This window comes from Gadus chalcogrammus, chromosome 14 (genome assembly GCF_026213295.1).
Source record: "Gadus chalcogrammus isolate NIFS_2021 chromosome 14, NIFS_Gcha_1.0, whole genome shotgun sequence".
Classification (NCBI taxonomy): domain Eukaryota; kingdom Metazoa; phylum Chordata; class Actinopteri; order Gadiformes; family Gadidae; genus Gadus; species Gadus chalcogrammus.
This window is the reverse complement of record NC_079425.1, coordinates 2,020,494-2,045,126: the sequence shown is the minus strand read 5'-3', so window position 1 is coordinate 2,045,126 and position 24,633 is coordinate 2,020,494. Positions and strand designations below refer to the sequence as shown.

Sequence of the window (24,633 nt, the reverse complement as noted above, 5' to 3'; positions counted from 1 at the left end):
CATTGTATCATGTAATGTAATGTTTGCCTTGTGGGACCCTAGCCTGTATTAAAGTTTAAATATATATGCATTAAAAAATATACAAATGAAGCAATACATATAGATGTACACATACAGATGCATATACTGCTATATAGACATACCTATACATGCACATATCTATATATATATATTAGCAAGTAAGAAAATGTACTCATATCTATAATGTGGGACTATTTGAATTTGCAGAAGTCTCCGTTGATAGAAAACATCTTCTTAGAGAAAAATAAATCACCATAATGCGCTGCATTTATTTGACATTTTTATTATCTTGATCATATTCTCCAACCCAAAGACAATTATACACAGCAAAAGTTGAAAATAACCCATTTAATAGTATACAGCCTTTCATCTTTAATCATCAACACAGTTCATGTTTTCATTCTGACATTCACTCACAGCTTGAAGACACTAACTGATACCGTTCCCAACGTCAAACTGGAATGCAAAGTTCAATTCAACGGTCACCTTCCCATCAAATGAAGAAAACATCATCATGTTGGGGTTACACACAGATTGAAAATCATACATAGCTGCAATTTATGCTTTTTGTGAATTTAACAGGTTAAGAACAGAGTGACAAGATTCTGCTCATTCACCAAATTCACCTCCATTAACAAAACCCAAAGTGACATTCTTTCATTGCTTGACCTTTCTTCATCTTGAGGAACCCAAACGTGTTAAAATCAAAGAAATTAAAGTGATTTAATCAGTAGTTTGTATGCATTTCAGGGGGGGAAAAAGTATGTATTATAAATTATATTATTTACAAGTAGGCTCTCACATGCAGATCAGAAATCAGTCCAAATTTGCAGCCAAATGTTTTTACGACCAAGTTCAAAGAAAACCACACACACGCCCACACACGCGCCCACACACACACACACGTTTTCCCTCTCTTGAAGTTACATGTCCACTTTTTTTTTATTGAATTGCACATTCAAAAAGTATGGATCACTGTGTTGATGAACATGTACATGAACGTTCATTTTGACATACTAGTGAAAATCCGGGCAGTACAAACGAAAAACTAACCGTTTTTCCCCACCCTGAAAGCTCTCACTTATAAACAGCGCCCCCTTGTGGATACTACTAGCAGTTGCATGCATGTTCACCTTAGAAGTTTAAGGTTAAACAGCAGTGACATAACTTCAATAAAAAAAAATCTTTACAAATCGTCGACTGACTGTCAACATTAAGATGAAGTCACTATATCTTGCAATCTCAACAGTATCGATAAATCCAAATTAAGAAGAATGCCAAACTCAGGCCACATGCATATGGCCAATAGAAGCATCTGTAATGTAAGGAAAATAGTGAATAGAAGCAAAGTCTGTGTCGAGTTGTTATTGAATGTTAAACAATTCATCTTTTTCGATTGACAGCTTTGAACCTTAACTTGCGAACTGTAAAAATGCTTCCAAATGTAGCTGAAAATGTAATAAAAAAATTTAAATATGAATGAAACAACCAGAAAAGGGGGGGGGGGCACAGATAGGCAGCATCACCGGGGGCCAATCAGAATAATTTGTTAATAAAAACTATGTAGTACAGGTGTAGGTCAACCATTTATTAAGTAATTTGTAGGTCAGATAGTATTAATTAGAATCAATAATTCCAGAGTGCAAGCGATTAAATGCACACAACGCATAAGGCCAGAGGACAGTTCCGACCGGGCGGACCCAAGCCGTGTCCTGGTCAAAGGAACGACTCTCAATGGGGGAAGGGTCAATGTGCTTCTTCTGTAAGGAGCCGGGCTCAGCTTTCTCAGTAGTACAGTACACAGCATCACTCAAGACTAGATCACCTCAGACGCACCCCAACCTTCATTAACAAGCAACCACTCGCCCCTCCAACTGAGCAAAGGAAGTAAAAAGATGACCAACCAATGAAATGTGAGCATAGCAAATGCCGCTCATTTGCATCTTCGAGATATTTTGACTTTTTTTTTCTTTTTTTTAACGTATGTATAGAATTATAGTCCCTAGCTAATCTTTGTAAATTTTCACATGGGATTAATTTCATTTGATTAGCTTTTTGTTGTGTTTTACAATTATATACAATGTACAGGCAGCATATCTTTTCTTTGACATAAATGTTGATGATACACAGAGCTTTGAGGCCATATGTTTGACTATCTACCCAACGAATATACAACGTGAAGAACTGGAAGCTTTAGAAAATGGTTGATCTAAAAAAAGGATGAACGATAGAAGAAGAGACAATTGTAAAAGCCCTCAATATGTACAGAAAGAAAAGCCAATATAGCATTTATCAACAATAAAGAAAAAGTCCAACTGAATCTAATAATCTTCTCATATACACATATGGTAGCTCAAAAATATTTCCAAAGCTAAATAGTTTCTCTGATTTGGTCATAAAAGTTAGATAGTGAAGCATAGTGAATATAAGTTTACAGGCTGATTCAACCTCTGACCCCCAAGAGACTCCCGTGTAGACCCCCACGCGGCGCATTTAGCGTGGCCGAACGAGACGAATGAAACAAAGTGAGGTATTAAGGTTAAGGTTTTAACAACATGGTCGGAACCGTTCAGAACTGAAGTGGACCAAATAATAACGAACGAGACAGAACCAAGCCAGCTCCAACTCAGAGTGATACCAGCATCTCACAGAGTGATACCATCACTCAAGAGTGATACCAGCACCACCTCACAGAGTGATACCAGCATCACTAAGAGTGATACCAGCACCTCTCAGTGATACCAGCACCACCTCAGAGTGATACCAGCTCCTTACAGAGTGACATCAGCTCCTCACGGAGTGATTTACGCTCCAAGACCTAGATCTCTTCCAAATTAAAACTAAAAAGTGATTCTAAGTTGTGGACTTCTGGTTGCGTTTAATTTCTGTTAAGTATTTACACTTGAACATACAAATCGTAATTTTTTTACTCAACAGATAACTTGCACTAGCCAATATGTGACATTTACACTCTTAACTTTATTTTTTATGACATCGCTATGCCGTCAAATCTTTAAAACTTCAAAGATGTTATCTGAGCTTTTTGTTAATATATATAACGGGTGAGTGACCGTGTGATTGTGATTATACTACTAGACTCAGGAAAGTCATCATGACATCAGGTTCATTAGGACAAACAAATAGTTAGGTGAAGTGAATTATTAAATCAATTTGGCCCAAGTTCCCTAATTTATTATCACCCGGACAGAAAACCCCAAATAGAGAGCAGAAGAGAGGCTTTGAGCATCAGAACAGCTTCATAGTTATCGAGCCATGTCAGAAAGGCACATCACTTTGATATCAGGCATAAATATTGTCAAAAGAACTGCAGAAATAACCATACTATTATAAACATAGTGCCAGAAGATGACGCCTCACTTAAGAGACGAAATGAAGGAAAGGAATATGAAAGAAAAAAGCTTTCAGTGCATTTAACTACATTCATAACAGACTTCATCGACATGCACTTGCGAGATGGGCAAGTTCTGCAAAGTAGAATAAAACTGAATCCGGCAAAACAACGACAGATATTCTGTGCGGATTCTCTTTGCTCGTTAAAAGCGTTCAGTTGCAAAATTAGCAAATCATTATACCGATGTCCAAGGGCTAAAGCAATTTACCGTTCTATAAATGAAACTTATCATGTATCAATGACAAAGAGGTTTACCCACTCCGCCAAAATGTATAAACCGAGCGAGCTGAGAAACTACATGTTGAATCAAGTGAACACAAAACGATAGATTTCACCCAAACAAAGGGCTTTAGCTGGGCCCCGAGAGCCGTGGATGTGCCCAACCGCAACCCGCTGAGCCCCCACCAGAGACGCGACCCCTCAACGGACCAGGGCTACCCAGCTGAACACCCCTCAAAACATGCTTGGAAGCCAAGTGATCATTAAAAGAGAACATGTTTAAGGACTACAATACACCTTCAAAACCCTTCCAGTTGACGTGGCTCACGAACCGTACCCCAAGATGACCATGATGAATCAAACCAATCGTTCAGATGGCTGCTGGGGCAAAGTGCTGAAAATGCAGATAACATTTGTGTTGGGGGAAATTGCTTTGCCTTCACAAACTATGAGCTTCATGTGAGTGATGTTCTAAGTTCATTAAAACACAAAAAAAATTTAAATACCTAAATAATTTCTTTTCTTAAATAAAAAAAAACAAAACGATTACACAAATAGGCCGCAACACGATGCTCTACAGCGACTGGAGAAGGACGGGCCGTACCATAGTGAACACAAGGGGGGGGTGTGTGTGCGTGTGTGAGTGCGTGTGCGCGTGTGTGTGTGTGTGGGGCGGGGTTAGTTGATATGTACTCTGTAGGAGCTGCTAATAGTCAATAGGGGGTCTCCACGCCGTGTTCCTGTTCCGGTTCCCATACGACTCGGGCAGAGGCCTGCAGTGATGTCACAGGGGGGTCCGTTGAAAGAAAAGAAGGGGTTCAGGGAGGAATCATGTCAGAGTCCCTCAGCAGGAGGGCTTACGGAGGGGGGGGGTCCGGTCACTGCCAGGACTGGGGGGGGAAGTTGTTGACCTCAGCCAGGTCCTGCACCGCCGAGCCCTTGTGGGAGTACGTCAGCTTGATCCGCATGCGGAGCTGTTGCTGAAAGGGGGAGGGGGATTAGCTTCATGAGGACCACCACAGACACATCAGGGGGGAGGGGGGGGGGGGTTAGCTTCATGAGGACCACCACAGACACATCAGGGGGGGAGGGGGGGGTTAGCTTCATGAGGACCACCACAGACACATCAGGGGGGGGAGGGGGGGGGATTAGCTTCATGAGGACCACCACAGACACATCAGGGGGGGGAGGGGGGGGATTAGCTTCATGAGGACCACCACAGACACATCAGGGGGGGGAGGGGGGGGATTAGCTTCATGAGGACCACCACAGACACATCAGGGGGGGGAGGGGGGGGATTAGCTTCATGAGGACCACCACAGACACATCAGGGGGGGGAGGGGGGGGTTAGCTTCATGAGGACCACCACAGACACATCAGGGGGGAGGGGGGGGATTAGCTTCATGAGGACCACCACAGACACATCAGGGGGGGGAGGGGGGGGATTAGCTTCATGAGGACCACCACAGACACATCAGGGGGGGGAGGGGGGGGCGACGGGTTACCTTCTGGGGGTTGAGGACTCTGATGACCTGCGTGACGGTCCCCTGGTTCAGCGCAGGGACGACATTACTGCTGGGCGAGAGGAGCTGCAGCTGGAACGTCTGGTAGAGACACAGACGGACACACAGACACAGGGGGACAGACACACAGACACAGGGGGACAGACACACAGACACAGGGGGACAGACACACAGACACAGGGGGACAGACACACAGACACAGGGGGACGGACACACAGACAGGAGGACAGACACACAGACACAGGGGGACAGACACACAGACACAGGGGGACAGACACACAGACACAGGGGGACAGACACACAGACACAGGGGGACAGACACACAGACACGGGGGGACAGACACACACACTCACACACAGAGAGGGACACAGAGAGAGAGACGGAGACAGAGAGACACAGACAAAGGGGGACAGACAGAGAGACATAAGAGTGACAGAGACAGAGAGAGACACAGAGAGCGAGAGTGAGAGAGAGGGACACAGAGAGAGCGAGGGACAGAGAGATCGAGAGATCGAGAGGGACACGGAGAGATCGAGAGAGACGGACAGAAAGACAGACACAGACACAGACGGAGACAGAGAGAGACAAAGAGACATAAGAGAGAAAGACATTAGATCACATCGTGCCTGGTTTGGAAACCAGAGCATCCAACACTAGAAGAGGATCGACTGGATGAGCGTCGAGTCATGAAGTGTCAACACGGTAGACCAAGAGGAACCTGGACTCACCTTTGGTACTGCAGCCTGAAAAACAAATTCGGTCATGTCTGCGTCGGTGGTGTTGGAGGCGTGGATGGTGATGACCGCGATGTTGGGGTTGGGGGTGGCTCGCTCGAACGTGAACTCGATCTTGAGGCCGTTCTTGTTGTACGCCGTCATGGAGGGGATACCTGAGGGTAAGGTGTGATGCACGCCACGTCATTCACCAACGAATTAACAAATGAAGCTAATAGGATTTCAATGCAAAAAAAAAGGTCAAAGAGAGTCCAGCAACAGACACCGATAAGAGGGAGGGGCTGACCGGCTGCGCTGATGTCATTGAACAGGTTCTGTGAGGACAGGCCGTCCAGAAGGAAGCCGGGCTGGGGGGGGGGCCCGGTCGAGACGGGGGCGGACGTCGGACCACCTGTGTGGCAGCATCATAGAGCGATGGAGATAGACACAACGTGAGACACGGATACCTTTATACACACAGGGGGGTCACTGATGGGTACAACAAGGCAACATAGGAGTGCTGCAGTTTGCTTCTGCATATTCTTGGCTAAAGAATGTCTATAAAAAAATACAGAAACCTCATATTATCATAGTGCAAGTAAATAACTGGCAGCAAATAACTAGAGCGTCCTACAGAGGGCGCTATACTGAATTCACCTTTAGTGATTTAGCAAAAAACATGTTCTGGTCACCCAACGCCAAACAACAGACCGGTAGAACCCAAACCCCAACTTGAAAGACTAAAAAAAGATTAAATTGTCCCCAAAAATAAATATATTTTTACAGAATCCAAAACAATATCAGCGTTGTAAGAATGGCTGCAGTGTCTTCAGGTCCTCATTTGAAGTCCCTACCGGTCAGAGAGAGGTCCCCCAGCAGGTCCAGCAGCTCACCCCCGGACGAGGCCGGCTTGGTGGGCATGGAAGTCTGGATCACCGGCCCCACGTCGTTGCCCCCGAGGAGGTCCAACAAGTCATTGGCCTGCGAAAACAGCATGAAGGGATCTCCTTTAGTGCAGGCTGACGAACAACATCCAAACAGAAAGGGACGGCCTGAACGTGTATATTTAAAGATATTTAAAATCGGTTCGGGATTTTCAAAAAGCTCACAGTCTCATTGCTGTATTTGCTTTGGCTGTTCAGTCTCTCCGTGACGGTCAGTAAATATATAATGACTGGAGCAAACCCCTAACGAATACCAATGCAAGTCTGAGTGTAGCGCGTCGAAACAGGGAATATTCAGACCGTCTGAACGGTCAACCAAGAATATGATATTGTGCCTTCACTTCCCCATCATATAAAAAAATAAATAATAATCTACCATGGCAGTTCCATTTATAGCTATTACAACATTCGATTGCAGCAAAAGATTGAAAAGACATGACACAATCTACCACAGTCCCTCTACTACGGCTACTGTTTTGGACTTCTTCTTTTTACATTTCTAATTCATTGGTTATTTAGCATCCTCACTTTCATAATGGAGGTTAAAGGTGTTCGTTGTTCTCAGGCTTTGGCCCTGAAGTCACACAACCTGCAAGCTCTCCCCCAAACACATTCCATCGCTTACTATTATTGGACCAGATGATGGACTGATTTTGTTCTTGGAAATGCATTAAAGATTTCTTTGCAACTCCAGATGAGCGTGGAAGTTGGAAATATAAAGTTCCCAACACATACAAAATACATTTGGACAATGTGCTTCTCACATGTTGGATAGAATGTACCACAAACACGTTTTGTTGATTCAATATAACAAAATTGTGAATAGTCTTGAATACTTTGTGGTAGCCACCACTATCCAAAATAGATACTTATTAGTTTCGGTTTTATCTGATCCTCGGCTAAGTAACGACTTAGCGTCTGGTCTCTGCATCATTGAACTCTGAATGGTGTCTATTATTATTCACTGCCACCACACTCTATCCCTCATGCTGTAGTTGTTGAGTGGCCTTCTTAATTTGCCTTCTGAGCCACCTTGGTAGGAGGTCGAGTTCCTCTCTTTCCTCTCACATGGCAATAGTGCATGAGGTCCCATCCCACTGACAGATCTGCAGCAGCTGTAACATGAGTCAGGGTTCCTATGGAAACACCAGGCCAGTCCGGTAGTCTTGGTGACTGACGCTCCTGTCCACTATACTGAAGCCTCTTTCAAAGTGACCTTGATGGTTTCCTCCTGTCATCTTGATGCAGAGTCGAGGACCCCTGGGCCTGCTAGACCTTTGGAACCATGTGAGCATGATAGCCTTCAAGTTCCTCCCCACAGAATGGACTGGTGGCACTGCTCCAGCATGCTCTCTTCAGGCCACAACGTTTTCTTTCTTTTCGTTTCTTAAACGCTTCATAAAGCTCAAGTGCCCTGGGGAGGAAGTCAGTGGCTTTGCGTTCCCCTCTCGGTTCGAGTGCGACTCGTACAGTCGTAGAAGACTTGAGCGCACAGTCCGGCGCGACTGCAAATTTAAATACTAACCACTTAAGTTCCAATTACGACACCAAAAAAAGTGTGCAAAGTTTCAACGAAATTGCACAGCACCATTAGTGAAATACAAGGGCATAAAAAGAACACGCACACAAATAATAATAAATTAAATAACTGAATTATATCATGCACGCGTTGTACTTCTCAATCCAACACAATGTTAATAGTCCTCACCTGATTGGTTGGCTGGGTGACGGGGGGCGGGTGCTTCGACTCCAGGGCCGAGGGCTCAGTCTCCCCATTGGTCTGCACCATCTCCGTTGGGCCATTCGAAGACGACTTCTCCATGATGGGCATGCGCTCCAGCAGGGCAGGCCTTTGGAGAGCAGGGCGCACGATGAAGACACCAAAGCGTGTTCTCTGGTTGGGCTGACCCCCCCCCCCGTGGTGTGAGTGACCCTTACCTCATGTGGTCGTACTTCTTGAACATTGCATTGTACTCCACGGCTCTCTGCTGTAGCTCTACATCGATGCTACTTCCATAGATGGAGACCACCTTCTTGATTCGGCTGAAAGAGACAGACACATCATCCACTGTTGATCAGCGCATTAACTGACCTTGAATAGAGTACGAGTGAGACGTTAAGTCAGGGGTTCTCAAAGTTTGGACAGCTGAGGGCCAATTTAGGAACCCAAAATTTGACTGAGGGCCGCAAAAGAAAAATAAATAAAAAAATCAGCCGGGAAACACCGTCAGCATCCCAGTGGTGAAAAAAAACATTGCAGTCGGATTAAAACTAACAAATGTACCAGGATTTTATTGAAAGCTAGAGAGTCGACTTTACTCTTCATATTTATTTATTTTTTGCTATTATTATTATTTTTTTACTTACATCTGTATGTCATTGCGGGCCGCCAAGAATGTTTCTGCGGGCCGCCATTGGCCCGCTGGCCGCACTTTGAGTACCAATGCACTAAGTGGACCAAAGTCTCTGAACAGAGCTGAGTTTAAGGAGGCTTGACATACTTGACACTGCTGAAGCGCGTGGACAGCTTCATGATGGCCGTGAGGGAGTAGCCCCTGGTGACGGGGGTGGACAGGTTGGACACCAGCAGGCCTTCTAGCACATCCAGGACCTCATCCTCAGTCACCTGGGGGACCGAGGGACACATGGATATGCTTAGGAGGGGGAAAACCTGCACTGCTGCATACACCTTTTACTGGGCTGGATGAACACACCTGGAGAAATCATGACAAAGAAGTATACTTTTATTATGTTTAGGTCTGGATAAAAACATGCACTGCTCTGAAATCTAAGACACTGAAACACTGCATACCAAAAGCAATGGAGTGTTATTCATCAAGCTACCTTAAATTAGTGTTTGGGTCACGTACCTGGATGGGCTCCTCCTCTTCACACTGACCGGACACCAGCAGATCTCCGTATTCTCCTATGCACCAGGACGACACTTGCACCAGAGGTTGCTGTAGGAAACACACAAAGCAAAGTCACGACCTGAAGTCACCATCAGCTGGGGTAGACAACTCCCAGGAACCATCAGCAGCCTAAGACGGGCTCCCTGCGTGCACGATGGTCCGGGCGATGGTCCGGCCGCTCTGACCTGCGAGATGTCGTCCAGGAGGGCCTTGTATAGTCTCTGCACGGTGTAGGCGTGCATCTCCACACTGTTGGTGATGAGCTGGATGAGGTTGGGGACGGAGTCGTCTCGCACGTAGCTCCCGGACTGTTGGAGCAGGACGACAACAGACACTGAGCGAGGCCGGAGGAGACCACATCCTAGAGTGCTTATGAGGAACGCTGGGAAACGACTCTACATTGACATTTGGAGCGTTTAGCAGACGCCTTTATCCAAAGCCACTTGCAATTAGTACATTTGCCAGAAGGAGAAAAAACAATATATATCGCTGTCTGTACAGTAGGGATGTTCATAGAAACAAGTGCCAAGCATTAACAATCGCTAGGTTAACCCATTCCCCGTATACAACAAAGATAGCATTGTTCTAGAATCTTATCCTAGCTAAGTACTATTTATTTTAAGTGCAAGGACGTACAACATTCAAAACAATACAAAATACTGTACAACTGCTGGCAGCATATCCGCTCTCACATCAACGGGTGTGGGCACCATGAGGTTTGCTGCTGTGGAATACATACCGTGGTCAGGACTCTCATGATGGTGTCTATGTGCCATCTTTTTGACGGTGCATACCTATGAACAAAACAAAAAAAAAGGTACAATCACCTGGTTGTTGCAACATTTGATGTTTTCACCAAACAAACCCATTACATTTCCTCCACGTCGCTATGGAAACGCTCCCCACCGGGACACTCATCCCAGCAGTTTTGCATTAGCCAAAAGATCTCAAATTACAATTCAGTCAGGCCAGTCATTCCTGAGACAACACCCAAGAGGAGTCGTATTCATACTGCCTAACGCTGGAGCTATGACTAGATTTATCCGTGGCATCATTTCCAACCCCCATATAAAACATCTTTCTTCAATTCAATTTACTGCTTATTACAACTGTCGTCTCTCCTTTCAAAACAGAGATAGTCGGCCGGTCACTGCAAACAGCCAGTACCGGCTAATAGCATTTTTCCAACAGAGTTTGAACAACGACGAAAGCTGTGTTTTTTGAAGAAGTCCTTCTTGGACTTCCTAAATTGTTGCTCTTTGTTCATTGTGTCGTGTTCTTATTTTTCCTTGGATTTAATAGCAGGCTGCACTGTGTCGGGCTACTGTGAGGTCTCAATGCTTACGTAGCTGCCGCGGATATCGCAATCCGGCTTAAACCCCGTCCTACCATGAGGGTACTGTCAGCGGTGGAAACATGAGCCGTAACTGAGCGGGGCTATGCCACACCCTCACTACTGGGCTGAGGCGGGCTGGGTCCGAAGCGTATCCGCCGGTGGAAATGCATCATAACACACTCCCTCCATTTAAACAGGCCCTACAAACACATCTCTTTAATATAACTTTCACCTCATAACCTCCTTCCCTTCTCTCCACTTCCCCTTTTAATAAAATACGTTCTTCTTCACTCTGTAAAGAGTTTTGGAGAACTTAGAAAAGCGTGATATAAATCAAATGTATTATTATTATCATCATCATCATTACAGTCAGTAGAGCAGAGAACAGGGACCTTCCCTACTGGGACCACCGTGTAAAGAGAACACACTGTCTTACTTCTCTGCAGCGAGGAAGACTCCTGAGGCACAGTCCGCCTTGAACTCCGGGTCGCACGAGTCCAGGAAGTACAGCAGCTCCTTCATCATGCCCCGGATGTTGTTCCCGTTGACCAGGGCGAAGCTCAGCTCCATGGCCCGCCTGGAGTAGAAGGGTCAGGGGACAGGTTATCCACCAAACACTGTGTGGTTGTGTCAGCCTAAATGGTAAATGGACAGCATTTGTCGCGCTTTTCTAACCAGTGGCCACTCAAAGCACTTTAAAATATCGCAGACTACTCACACACCGACGACGGTGTCAACCACGCAGGGCGACAGGGTGAGGCGTCTTGCCCAGGAGGAGCCGGGGTTCGAACTAGCAACCTTCCGGTTACAAGCCAAACCGCTCTCCCTCCTGAGCAACATGCAGCCTGGTCTAAGGGACACACTGCTTCGCTCGCGGGGACGCACTGCTTCGCTCGCGGGGACGCACTGCTTCGCTCGCGGGGACGCACTGCTACCCTAGCGGGGACACACTGCTACCCTAGCGGGGACACACTGCTACCCTAGCGGGGACACACTGCTACCCTAGCGGGGACACACTGCTTCCCTAGCGGGGACGCACTGCTTCCCTAGCGGGGACGCACTGCTACCCTAGCGGGGACGCACTGCTACCCTAGCGGGGACGCACTGCTACCCTAGCGGGGACGCACTGCTACCCTAGCGGGGACGCACTGCTTCCCTAGCGGGGACGCACTGCTTCCCTAGCGGGGACGCACTGCTTCGCTCGCGGGGACGCACTGCTTCGCTCGCGGGGACGCACTGCTTCTCTCGCGGGGACGCACTGCTTCTCTCGCGGGGACGCACTGCTTCCCTAGCGGGGACACACTGCTACCCTAGCGGGGACACACAGCTACCCTAGCGGGGACACACTGCTACCCTAGCGGGGACACACTGCTACCCTAGCGGGGACACACTGCTACCCTAGCGGGGACACACTGCTACCCTAGCGGGGACACACTGCTACCCTAGCGGGGACGCACTGCTTCCCTAGCGGGGACGCACTGCTTCCCTAGCGGGGACGCACTGCTTCCCTAGCGGGGACACACTGCTTCACTAGTGGCGGCCCACCTCTTGATGGACACATCCAGGTCCTTCAGACAGTCCACGATGGTGCTGCGATGCCGCTGCACTGCATTGTGGTCCGTCTGCACCGTCTTTAGTAGTGACGTCAACGCAACGTATCTGAGAGTGTGGACCAGAGAACAACCATGATGAACTACAGAATAACAAAGATGGCCTCTTCCAACCAATGAGGGTAAGGATGAAGATGATGATGATGATAGAAAGACAGACAGCTACCCACCTAATATTTTTGTCATTGTTCAAGAGGAAGCGACCTAGAATGTTGATAGCCAATACCTAGAATAAACCATAAAGAACATTAACAAGAGAAATGGCACAATAGAAAAGTTACTGAAATGTGTTGCTGAAGGCCAAGATCAGGTGAGCCCTCACCCTCAGCCCGCTCTCTGACTTGATGTCCATAATAGTCAGGACCGTCTCATAGAGGATCGCATTGCCTACATTTTTACTGGTCTCTGTGTTAGTTGCAACCTAAAATCAAACAAGCACAATAAACCACTAATTAAGTACAATAAACCATTTATTAGTCACAAGTATGAGTGGAAGACCATGATCCAGATACTAACAATACACTGCTCACCTGTGCCAGAATGTCATTCATCGCTTCACTCGAGTCATCGTCACTTCGTCCTAAAATCCGCAGAAGTCTCAATATCCGCACCTATAACGGAATAAAAATAGGTTGCAAGTCAACACCCAGATGTGGGTGTCTGGGTTTAGAAGAGAGGAGATGGGATAATCGGCCCAGATGAGGACGTTCAGGTAGACGTATGGTAGCATGTGACCGTGTCTTACCTGCAGGAAGGGGTCACTAATGCCGGACACGTCGTGCTCAGGGGAGTACCCCGACATTATGAGGTTCTTCAGGATCCTCACCAGCTGTGGGACCAGCTGAGGAGAGGACACAACAGGAAGGACTCAAACGGTCTGTGGGTCTGGATACTGTAGGCCGTCTGTCGGTGTCAAATTAATCTCAAACTAAAACCATAATTTACAAATGACAGCCAAGCAAATGCAACTGAAGGACAGGGGGATGGAGATTAATAATTATTAGTAAAATCAACTGAAAATGATAAATCGGGATTTGTAGTAATCATTTGCTGAAAAAGACATCTTTCATATTGAATTGCCAAGAGCATGGTTGATAATATAATCAACATATAAAGTATTATTATAATCCATCAATGAAGACTTAAGACTAAGAAAGAGACTTTAGTGAACATGTTAAATCCATTTGGATGTAATATGTACATAATAGATCCTCTAATTAAATCACACATGATGTAACTTAATGTTGTCTTCAAAAAGGTATTGAGGTCTTCGTTACCCTTTAGAAGTATTCCTTCAATAATATATTAAGATATATTTGGGGGTTTTAACAGGCAGTATCGCTGGAGGTATATTCTTAGTCATGAAAACAATACAGATAACTAGAGCGAGGAGCCAGCTAGCCATGTGACAGAAAACACCCTGCCGACAGTGACAGATCAGTGATCAGTGATACATCATCTGTGCCTGGTGAGACACCTGCAGTGATCCATTGAAAACAGACCCAACACATTGTTTTCAACACACGGTGATCAGATGAGGTACAGATTAAGCCAATAAGGACACCTTTACCGTCGTGACACATGTTTAGGGTGAATGGACCAAAATTATATACATCAACAGTAAAGATCACTTACACATATTCAAAAAATTCAAACTGTAAATCAAAAGCACGGGAAATGGCACTAAACTGAACACAGATCTGGACACATCGGAGGTGGAAGGGTGTAAAGAGAACTAGGTAAGGCATGCACCAGCTATGAAATCAGAATGTCCTCTTACCTTCTCATTCTAACACAATGCAGGAATTGTAACAAAGACAAATGACAGAAAAAATATGAGGCAGATGTTAGGGAGGGGAAGCTGGAAATCATTCATATTCAAAGAGTTTCTCAAAGTGTTTCTGAACATGAACATGAGGAAGGGCCTCCTGGAAGTTCACAGCTAGAGTAGGAAAGGAGATGAACACTAACAGCTGAGAGACGAGGCAAGAGAACACCCCGGGCGTAGGAGGTAAAGGCCGAGGGGTAGGAGGTAAAGGCTAAGAAGTAGGCTTAGATGTGGCGCACACCTCAAGTAGGAAATACAGGCTCAAACTCTAGGGCTAAAGTTCAAGTGGTTTATTTTAGCTGCAGAAAAGCCAAATGTGCCTACAGAGAATGAAGTGTGACGTGAGTTTAGGACAAACGCGGAATCACCTCCTCGGTCACCTCTGCTCGGAGTGTGTGTACGTACCTTTCGGAAATGGGACAGCATATCTGGACTTCTTTCGCACATTTCAGTGAGGAGGACGACGGATGTATGGAGAACACCTGTGGAGATAAACAGAGGTCAACATATCTGGTTCTGTTGGAGGGCGTGGCACCGAGCCGGCTGACCAGGGCCCAAACATTGATAGAATCAAGGAACAAAGAACCCTCACTGCATGGTGACCAGGCTCAGTACATCATGTACATTAATATAATATAACAGCCACCTCTAGAGGGTTCACAGCCGAGTAAGATAGCAGATCATCGTAGAACATAAAAGGAGAAATGTGCCTTCATTGAATAAAAACCGGAACAGAAATGGCACAGAAGCAGCCTGCTTTGGGATATCACCCGGAGGGACCCTTACTGAAATCATATGAATGTTTGGGCTGCGCTCTCCAGAGAGCCTTTCCAGACACACTCTGTTGTAAATAACCCTGTCACTTCACATTGGGCAGCTTGCACAATGTCTGTGCTACGCTCTTCCAATCTTCCAATAGCTGATTCGTTGTGTCCAGTGACACAGAGCTCAGATACATTCAAAAGGTAATGGCATCCTGTTGCTTTTCGGATACAGTTAAATAGCTTTTCCCCTTTTCTATTTTGCACCAGTTTAGATATATTACAATATTACAATTTCCAAATACGTCCCTGAGGGGATGATGGACTAATGAACGCGTTCTCTGTGAAGGACACCAGAGAGGAAGGCCTCACCCTCCCAGCTGGTATTGAACGTGCTGTGGGGAGGATTCGGGAGTTGTAAAGACAATGAGCAGGAGAGAGCATGGTTCGGAATACAAACAACATCTCTGCTCCCTCCCTACGCTCCTCTAGCCTTAAGTGATGCCATCACCCACCTGTTTAGGACAGGAGAGATGGATCCCCAAACAACCCGGGAAGAGCTGCCCTGATTGGTCAGAAGTCAGCCAGGAGCGGCCCCAAATATAAAGGGCCGCACCGATTGGTCGAAAGAAAGCCTGGAGCCCTACAACTAAAGAGCTGCCCTGATGGTCAAAAGTGAGTGTGGAGTAGCCCTACAACTAAAGAGCTGCCCTGACGGTCAGAAGTGAGCTTGGAGTAGCCCTACAACTAAAGAGCAGCCTAATCCCTCTGTGTAGGACCAGGACGTGGCCCTCACAATAAGAACACTCATCACCCTCTCACCATGGTTCTTCTCGCTGAGCAAGTTTTTTGTGGCTGGAAGGAACATTTCCATCAGTTCAGGGACTTTCCTGATGACATGAACTGCACACAGCGCCGCCTGAAACCAAAGCGTTACAGATATTTAAAACAATGGCCGTCATGTCCTACAAGGGATATTTATGGAAGTATGATAGCAAATTACATTTATACACAGCGCATTCAGAAAGCATTCAGACCGCTTTACATTTTCAAAGTTTTCTTAAGCTACGTCCTTCATTCATTGTTTCTGTGATTAATTGAAACATCCCATAATTAAAAAGCACCAGCAGTCTTGGGCTCATGACTCGCCCTAACCCAGAGTGACCAGCCCGTGTTCAACATGGTCTGAGAGTCCTTGCCCTTTGGCGAACTGCAAGCTGGTGGTCCATATGCTTCTTACTCCAGAGCAGTCTTACTGAACACCCATGGATAGGTCTGTACGTTTCCAGATCAAGCCAATGCAATTTTCCACTGGTGGACTCAACTCGAGGTTTAAACATCTAAAAAGGTAACAGCATTCACCTGTGCTCAAATTTCATGCCAAAAAGCTCTGAATGAATACACAAAAGTTTACGAAAATCTACTTTTTCAAAGCGGTCTACATCTTGTAGATAACTATAAGGAACTAATTGATGTATCCATTTTTTTATACGTCTCTCTGTAATACAATAAATTGTCAGTAATAGAAGCACATCCAATACCTATGTGATGGTGTGACATTGCTTCAGGAACTTCCCCTTCTCATTTGCTAATTTAACAGACAATTGAGAAACCTGAAATACAGCACTGGGTAGCAACCCCCAAAGGCTGCTGGCTTTAGACAAAGGCATATTTCAGAGATGATATTTTGACCATTTGTTCTCGATGTGCATGACTTCTTGCCCAAATACAGATACAAGACAGAAGTCACAAAATAGCAGACGGTAATGTCAACTTATGCTGAAACCAAAAGTGTACCGTCCTTTTCAACAATATTGTCCTAGTCACAATATAAAACTCAATCGTAAAGTCTCCTTACAGACTCAAGAATTTGAGTTCTACAGAACAAACTGTCGTAACTAGTGTTACGCAATAAGTCCCATAACTACTGTAAAAGACCAAGCTTACCTTTTTTCTCAAGTAGGAGTTGGATGTTTTGAGCAGCTTCTCCACCTCTCCAGCCAGGTCACGGCACATCTCAGAGGAACCCATGCAGCCCAGGGTGCACAAGGCCAGGCCCTGCACGTACTGCGTGCTGTGGTTCAGGTCACTGGGAAGGGGGAGAAGATGTTCAGCACAACTCGGAAAACGGGTCTATATCTAAAAAGGGTTTTGAGAGAATAAACCAATTACAGTGGATATGAGGTTTGCTCTAATTTAGGGGTGATGGTAGCTTTTTTTGTATTTTTTTTGGTACAGGTTTGTGAAGTAAAAACATTTTATATATTTGGAAGATAATATGTCAACCAAAGTATTTTTTGAAAGATAAACATAACCACTACTCCATAAAATGGAAAACCATGCGATGGATCAGGTTATTCATCGATTGGACAGACAGCTAGACGGACAGCATACACTGATCCAGGATTATCTAATAGAGCCTTTGTTCTAATACAGAACTATACGTGCTTCTGTTGAGACTGCTATAAAGAATGTAACTTCACACAACCAAGGAGGCATCCCGTTGAACTAGAGGCGGTATGCGCAGATGGCTCCACATATTTCAGTCAGAAAGATATTTCCTGTGGCGCTCGTAAAGAATCCATTGCCCCGGGATGAATTGATACGACCAGCAGAAGTGTCCCTGATACTTTGCACCGTCTCGGTCTTTAATGGATGGATCTGTTGGAACGTCTCCTTTGTGAGATAAAGGTGTGTTGACTATGTGGGTTCAGACCTGGGCAGTATCACAGCATATCAGGGTTTTTAGGAATACCCACGTTGTCATTCAATACCGTCAAAAATACAGATGCTCCTCTTTGGATTCAACATCCCGACGACTTCGGAACACTTATTATTATGATATATATTTTGTCCAACTTTTGCTGCAGGATGTATAAATAAATAAGTCCGTAATAAAGTCTCCACCGCTGCATTTAGGCTGAGACTGAACAGGGTTGGTCCTGATGAGAGGCTGGTCAGGTATAGGCAGAGTCCCTCGCGTATCGTTGGTCAGGCTTTTCAATATGTCAGAACGTCCTGACATCAAAACTAAACGGGACATTTACAGCATAGCGCTGCTGTGCTGGTGTATTCAAATAATCACACTACTCAACCGCAGTTTAGGCAGTCCGAAAGTATATTTGCTAAAGACAGGACGGTATGTGCCCTGAGGTTCTAGCGATGTATATCTGCCGAATCGACGGGGTATCCAAGCCAAGCCGTCTGGCAGCAGCAACCCTCTCTATAGAACCATCATTCGGGTCATACTTCTACACAACAGCTGAATTACTTAATTAGGACGCTGTTCTAAACAATAGCCTAGCTCAAATGCAATTAACACATATACGTCTCCCGTTTCAAAAGGATCCCAATGGATATTTAATTTAAACCTCTGTTTCGAAGGGTTTGCCACCAGCCCTACAAGAGTTAAAGAAAAGCTGATGAAAAAGGTGTGACCTCTACCGAGGGTTGGAACGCTATTGGACCGTGTGAAATACAGGTTAAACTGACCTAACATACGGTATATAATACAGGTTAAACTGACTTTCCATGTGTGTACATTGGTAACAACTAGAACACTCAAGACTATGGGACAGACAGCATTGTAGGCTAGACAATATCGTACATGCTAATGACTTCTATATTTCACCGGGTATACCGTAACCCGGTGAAATGGTATAAAGGTAAAAAAACATTGATACCGCCCCAGCCCTTGTGTTGTGGACAGATACTTACTTCTTGATGCAGTTTGTCATGAGTAGATGAACATCTTGCCTCTCGTCCAGCAGCAGCATGGCTCCCAGATAGCCTATTCGCTTATCGGTGAACTTTTGCGATGCAATCAACTTCAGGCACTCCAGCTGCAAAATGTGTGCAGACAATTTATTTTAGTTTTCCCCAAACAGGCGTGGGCGTGTGCTCAGAGCTTTGCCAAGCTCAATGCATTGACGGACACGAGAGGAGAAGGACTTCCTGCATACCTGCCCAAAGTGCGCCGGGTAGCCCAGCATGTGCATATAGAGGAGCTTAGCCACATTCCTACAGCGGTACGTGTTGTCCTCCTCTCTGAAGGACGAGCGGATGGCGGCGCACTCCTTCTGGATCATCTCGCGCTCCTCCGCCTGGGTACGGGCTGTCCGGATGGTCCGGATCAGCTCCCGCAGTCTGATCGGAGCGGGCATTCTCTGGAGGACACAGGGGGCAGGGTTAGGACACACAGAGCCCTGGTAATGTGGGCGGAAGGTCGCTAGTTCGATCCCCGGCTCCTCCTAGCCTAGAGTGTCGAGGTGTCCCTGAGCAAGGCGCCTCACCCTGACTACTCCTGACGAGCTGGCTGTCGCCTTGCGTGGCTGACACCTCCGTCGGTGTGTGAATGGGTGCATGAATGGGTGACAATATTGTAAAGCGCTTTGAGTGGCCACTAGTTAGTTAGTAAGCGCTGTATAAATGCAATCCATCTACCAATTAATGTGGATGCTGCCTGATTAAAATTCTTGTGGGGAAAATTATTTAAAACACAGGGTAAATACATGACTGAAACTACTGAGTAAGAACATAATACAACCTGAATGCACTTACAGACGTTCTATCTTGTCAAACTATAAGTAACTCATCCGAGCCTAAAGTAGTGAAATGTGTGCAGTGCAAAAGACGAGCAGGTGAAATTCCATTCCAATGCAGCGAGGCTTAAGACAACGCAGGCTTGACCCGAGATGGTTAAATATTAATAGGACGCACATGCAGGGGAGTGAGATTAGATTCTCCTGCACAAAGTCCCATAAAGACCTGCATCGGAGAAATCATGCAAGATGCCATGTCAATTTCAAGAAAATAAGGCATACGGAACTACAACATTACCACTACCACATAGAACATATTATACAGGCATTACTTTTTATCTCATTTACACCAGGGATCAGGAAACTTCACACAATTTTAACCGAGTCTGGTGGGAAATGAACATTACCCACTTCCAAAGTTCAATAATAATGATGACCAATATGGTAGACATCTACTTAGAAAAGTGCTTAGTTTGATGGAAAAAATAATTGATAGCTTGCATAGGCCGTTACAGCAAAAAGGGAATACAGGGAGTAATTACTTACTAAACAAAACTATTTCTGCATTAAGTGTGCAGATAAAAAGTAATTTACTTGCCACGGGTAGACGCCTTAGACAGATGTACTGACAAACCCCAGGCTATAACTTGCATCCTTTAACTAGTGTACAATGGCTCTCTTTATTCCTAGTATAAAATGAGTGTTCTACACTAAAGTAATTAAAATGAATTTGAACAGGGGAAACTTGCAATGCGCAACATTTCAACAAGCTAAAAATGACCTGGACATGATATCGGTAGTCAATGCTGTTAAAAAATGATTTCAATAATGTTATAAATATACATCACAGCAGACTACTGATGTACCTCTCTCTTTGTTTACATGCCAGTGTGCATCGCCATATTTATACAAGAGTATCCAATCTAATCTTAGGATCGCCATTTTACTTATAAAAGGTATGACCTATAGTTTAGACAAAAAAACAGCATTTATAAATCTATCAAGGAACATTATAACTTGACCATAGGCTTCTCGCTAGATGCTAGATGCCACTGAATCCTACTAACTTCACCTTTAAAAAGGTGAAAGTGTCATGATGATGACTATGCTTTTAGTATCTTTAATGCTAATAGATGGCATCTACAAGGTTTACAGAACAAATGAAATAGATGCAACATTTATCTAACAACCGACACCAAATCAACAGATATGATTCTGTGCATCCAGTGAGTCTGGTTTGGCTGGCGAGCTGAGCAATGATTCAGGTCTAATGCACTGTGGTGGTGACACTCAGCAAACATGGTATTGTTGGATGAGCGTTGAGCTAAAATCCTGTTAATTTACTCTCCATTTGCTTTGGCTGAGAAAACCTTATTTGATGCATGTATTTTAAGTCGAGTCACACCAAGCATATGAAGGATTACGTAATATAAACCAAGGATATGAGTGGCTGTTAACCACGGATTATACATTAATAATAATCAATGTGGGATAAAACACATTAATGAAGATAGAACATTCTCTGTCTTCTAAAACCTACTCCCCACCCCCCCCCTGTTCCCATAACGAACTGTCCATTACATATCTAAACCGGCAGAACTAGCATCTCCTGGGAGCTAAATAAAACATGATAACACTAAAGGTTCCTTAATCTATGCATCTATGGTGTGTGACCTATCTATATATATGCTAATGTAAGGTTTGTTTAAAACTTTTCATAAACACCAAAAAGCTAACCGTTTACGAAGTGAGCGAAGATTAAGGGGTACGCACGCACAATGCAAGTGGTTTAGAGTTCAGGAGTAAAAGCAATGATCTTATTCAGTAGTTGGCCAGTGAACACATAGGGGACACTCGCCAAGGTCAGTCGGTCTCTGTCTTGCAGACAAAGAACTCTCTGCTGTGTAGTAACAGTATATTAGACCAATTTCTTCCATACTTCTTGAAACCTACAATGTCTTTCATTCTAGGTCAGTTGGTCACACCAGAAGGGCATGTTTGTCCTCAAACACAACATAACTAACAAGAAATTCACCTGTGATAAACCACCTAGCCCTCAACATTTTGGTTGCAAGAAAAAGGGCAACTGCGGTTCGATTGGGTTATCAACCTGCCATTCCCTTGAGGCTCTGGGACCTAGCCTACACTTCCTGACAACCAGTGGCTAATGGGGAAAAACATGCCACACCTTTCAAGTAACACAGGGATGTATACCTTAAACAAAATGTATAATATAAGACAGGAAATGTAATGAAAATTCCAGATGAACACACAAGTGCCTAACATTTTGCTTTATTATATTACATGTTGAAGGGAAAGCAGCTAAACTGCGATAATGGTCCACCATTTAAAGAGCAAATTAGATTAGATTCTAGCCCTTGGACACGTCCGAGTTTCTTGATGAGGAAAATATTACTAATAGGTTATCATTGTAAAAACTTGAATGTATCCTTTTTATTCAAGTAACATTATACGTCTTAGTATCTTTGCTGTGCTTTTCATTCCAATGCAATCCTCACTATTAACACGGGAAGTCAAAGCCTTCAGGCAGAATACGTTGTGGAGCAAGATGCAAATCGCCACAACCCCTGCCCTCCGTGTCATCTATCCGTTCTGGTCCCATTCAAAACGTCAAACTGGCTCCCTGGCTTCATAACCATGAACCTATCTTCTTTAGCCAAAGCAATTCATCGCCCACTTGAGCATGACATCTTAAATAAATACCGTACTAAATGGATACTGTCAAAATGAACCTTACAAGCTCATCAAAACTAAATTAACGCAGGTTGTCAGTGAACATCACAAACCTCCTGTCCGCCCGTAGCTCAACCGCAATAAAAAGTTAAGACATCAGAGCCTCGTTTTATATTCTGCTCGTTTAAAATACCTTTTTAATACACGAAATACAACGCCCCAGACGTCGGGGACCTCAGATGACGAACTCTGAAGGAACTCTGAAGGAGACACATCCAGGCTGTTGTCACACTGCTAGTGGGAGAGCTGGCCTTGTATGAGGCTTCATCTGAAACCATGCAACCCCTTCTGCACCAGTGGTGGATAACCAGTTCAGACTGGGAATGCCCGATGGTGCACTGGTACTAGAGGGCCTATGGAAGCGTTTGACTTAGCAAAACTAGCAAGATTAGTCTTGGATAGGTTAGCCAGCTAGCATCCTGTCAGTTCACATTATTAGAACACTGAACTGGACCAACAGCTTCTGGATCTCGAACTGGTTTGACTGGCGGGTCAGACCAGTGTCCATACTGGGAGGCTGTCATCTCAATCAACCCCTGTGGAGTGTATTCCCCCCTCACCCTGTTGTCCCATATCGCCACAGTGGTTAGCCTTGACTTTACATTAGCCAGCTACACAGCTAGCACCACTACAGGCTAACCAAGCTATCCCTGTTAGCCGCTGACACCCCCAGCTGCGAGCCGCTTCCCGAGCTCCACAGCCTACAGCAAAGTTGTCAACATCTCGCCACACATACTGTCACTGGTCCGCCTCCGTGTCGCGGTGGGTTCGTTCACATCGTCCCCGACACGTATCGTTAAAGAATACTTACCGGCCGTGGCGGTACCAGACGGGGACTTTTTATACGAGCAGCAGCGGAGGGGGAACACAGCAGACATTCAAAATGGCGGCCGTTCCAGCCTCATCACGTCTACCGCAGGCGGAGGGATCCGCCGGAGCACCGAGGCTTCCGACGGGCGGCGGGAAGGCTCGACGTTCTACGTTACAGTTACAGCTTGTACATGGACGTTTTCTTTGTCATCTCTTGATTAACATCTTCGCTTGATATGATATTTTTCATGGGAGAATATGGGTAACTTATGCATGTTTTGTTGTTGATGTGATGTGTTTGGTGTTAGTGCGCAGCGTTGTGATTTGAGTCTTTTCCATCAGGCGATGTGAAGCGGTGTCGACTGGAAGGGGCTAACGGGAGGCTAACTAACGGACGCTTTCTTATCATCTGGCTGTCGTGTATTTTACGGTCGCTTCGTTGCTTTTATACAACAGCTGGCAGTTCACACCCTCTGTGTTTTAAGTAATGTCATCACGGCGTTCCACAACATAACGTGGGAGATGAATTCAGATTTTCGTCGGCTCACCGCCGCGGATGAATAGTGATTCCACGTCGACGTAGTGCTGCGGCTGTACGCGTACTCGTGGCAGCGGTGACGCGTGCGCGCGACATTACGACGAACCGTTCCGCGGTCGCGCGATCGGGGGGCGCCCCCCTGCGTCGTGAGCGCGCTGCGCAGGTTAGCGACGCGCCTTGGACCGGGAGTGTGTTGTGATGATCACCGCGCCGCCGTACGGAGATCCTCTGTAGGACAGATAGTCCGCATGAGCACCGGTACTCGCTCCGTTTTAATTTATGAAATACACATATATATATAAAATATAACTCAATACTGGACCTCATGCACTCTGTGGGAACGCGAATCTACTCTCATTCCTCTGGGTTGTGTTGTCAGGTTTGTGTAAAGGTATTGCTTGTCAGCGTATTGTGTGTGTGTGTGTGTGTGTGTGTGTGTGTGTGTGTGTGTGTGTGTGTGTGTGTGTGTGTGTGTGTGTGTGTGTGTGTGTGTGTGTGTGTGTGTGTGTGTGTGTGTATTTATTTATATATTACATCGCCGCTAAGTTTTGTCCCGTGGTGTTCAGCGCTCAGTCTAAACCTGCACTTAGTGAACCATGCCCATCATCCTCCGACACACGGATCCTCTCCGAGCTTTATATTTTATATTGATCAGAATTGCATCCCGCCGACGTGCGGTGGGCTCTCCCACAATGCATCGCGGCGCGGCT

The 24,633-nt window shown here is 45.4% G+C and overlaps 2 protein-coding genes across 4 annotated transcripts in view; one reads left to right on the top strand and one right to left on the bottom strand.

The window, feature by feature from the left end:
• Window positions 1–265: 265 nt before the first annotated feature.
• ap1g1 (adaptor related protein complex 1 subunit gamma 1) lies at window positions 266–23,915 on the bottom strand. 2 transcript variants are annotated; one of them, XM_056607348.1, is made up of 23 exons: window positions 23,387–23,915; window positions 19,243–19,446; window positions 18,998–19,122; window positions 17,228–17,369; window positions 16,103–16,199; window positions 14,925–15,001; window positions 13,437–13,532; window positions 13,222–13,302; window positions 13,014–13,112; window positions 12,862–12,917; window positions 12,627–12,740; window positions 11,518–11,658; window positions 10,485–10,539; window positions 9,931–10,053; window positions 9,704–9,793; window positions 9,335–9,459; window positions 8,772–8,876; window positions 8,542–8,683; window positions 6,744–6,870; window positions 6,197–6,301; window positions 5,905–6,065; window positions 5,158–5,256; window positions 266–4,632 (listed from the first exon to the last, which is right to left on the bottom strand). In XM_056607348.1, exons 2-23 carry the CDS (start codon window positions 19,441–19,443, stop codon window positions 4,531–4,533), a joined length of 2,463 nt encoding a protein of 820 aa, XP_056463323.1. In that variant the 5' UTR covers window positions 19,444–19,446; window positions 23,387–23,915; the 3' UTR covers window positions 266–4,530. The 2 variants fall into 2 exon arrangements, with proteins under 2 accessions (XP_056463323.1, XP_056463324.1); XM_056607349.1 differs by having other exon boundaries at window positions 266–4,626.
• znf821 (zinc finger protein 821) overlaps window positions 23,487–24,633 on the top strand; it is a 13,558-nt gene continuing 12,411 nt past the window's right edge. Inside the window, exon 1 of one of the 2 annotated variants that reach the window (XM_056607356.1) lies at window positions 23,487–23,647. In XM_056607356.1, the coding sequence (XP_056463331.1) occupies window positions 23,644–23,647 (4 nt within the window). In that variant the 5' untranslated portion in view covers window positions 23,487–23,643. Of the gene's footprint in view, window positions 24,182–24,633 lie in introns of both variants that reach the window. The other variant, XM_056607354.1, reaches the window with a different exon arrangement.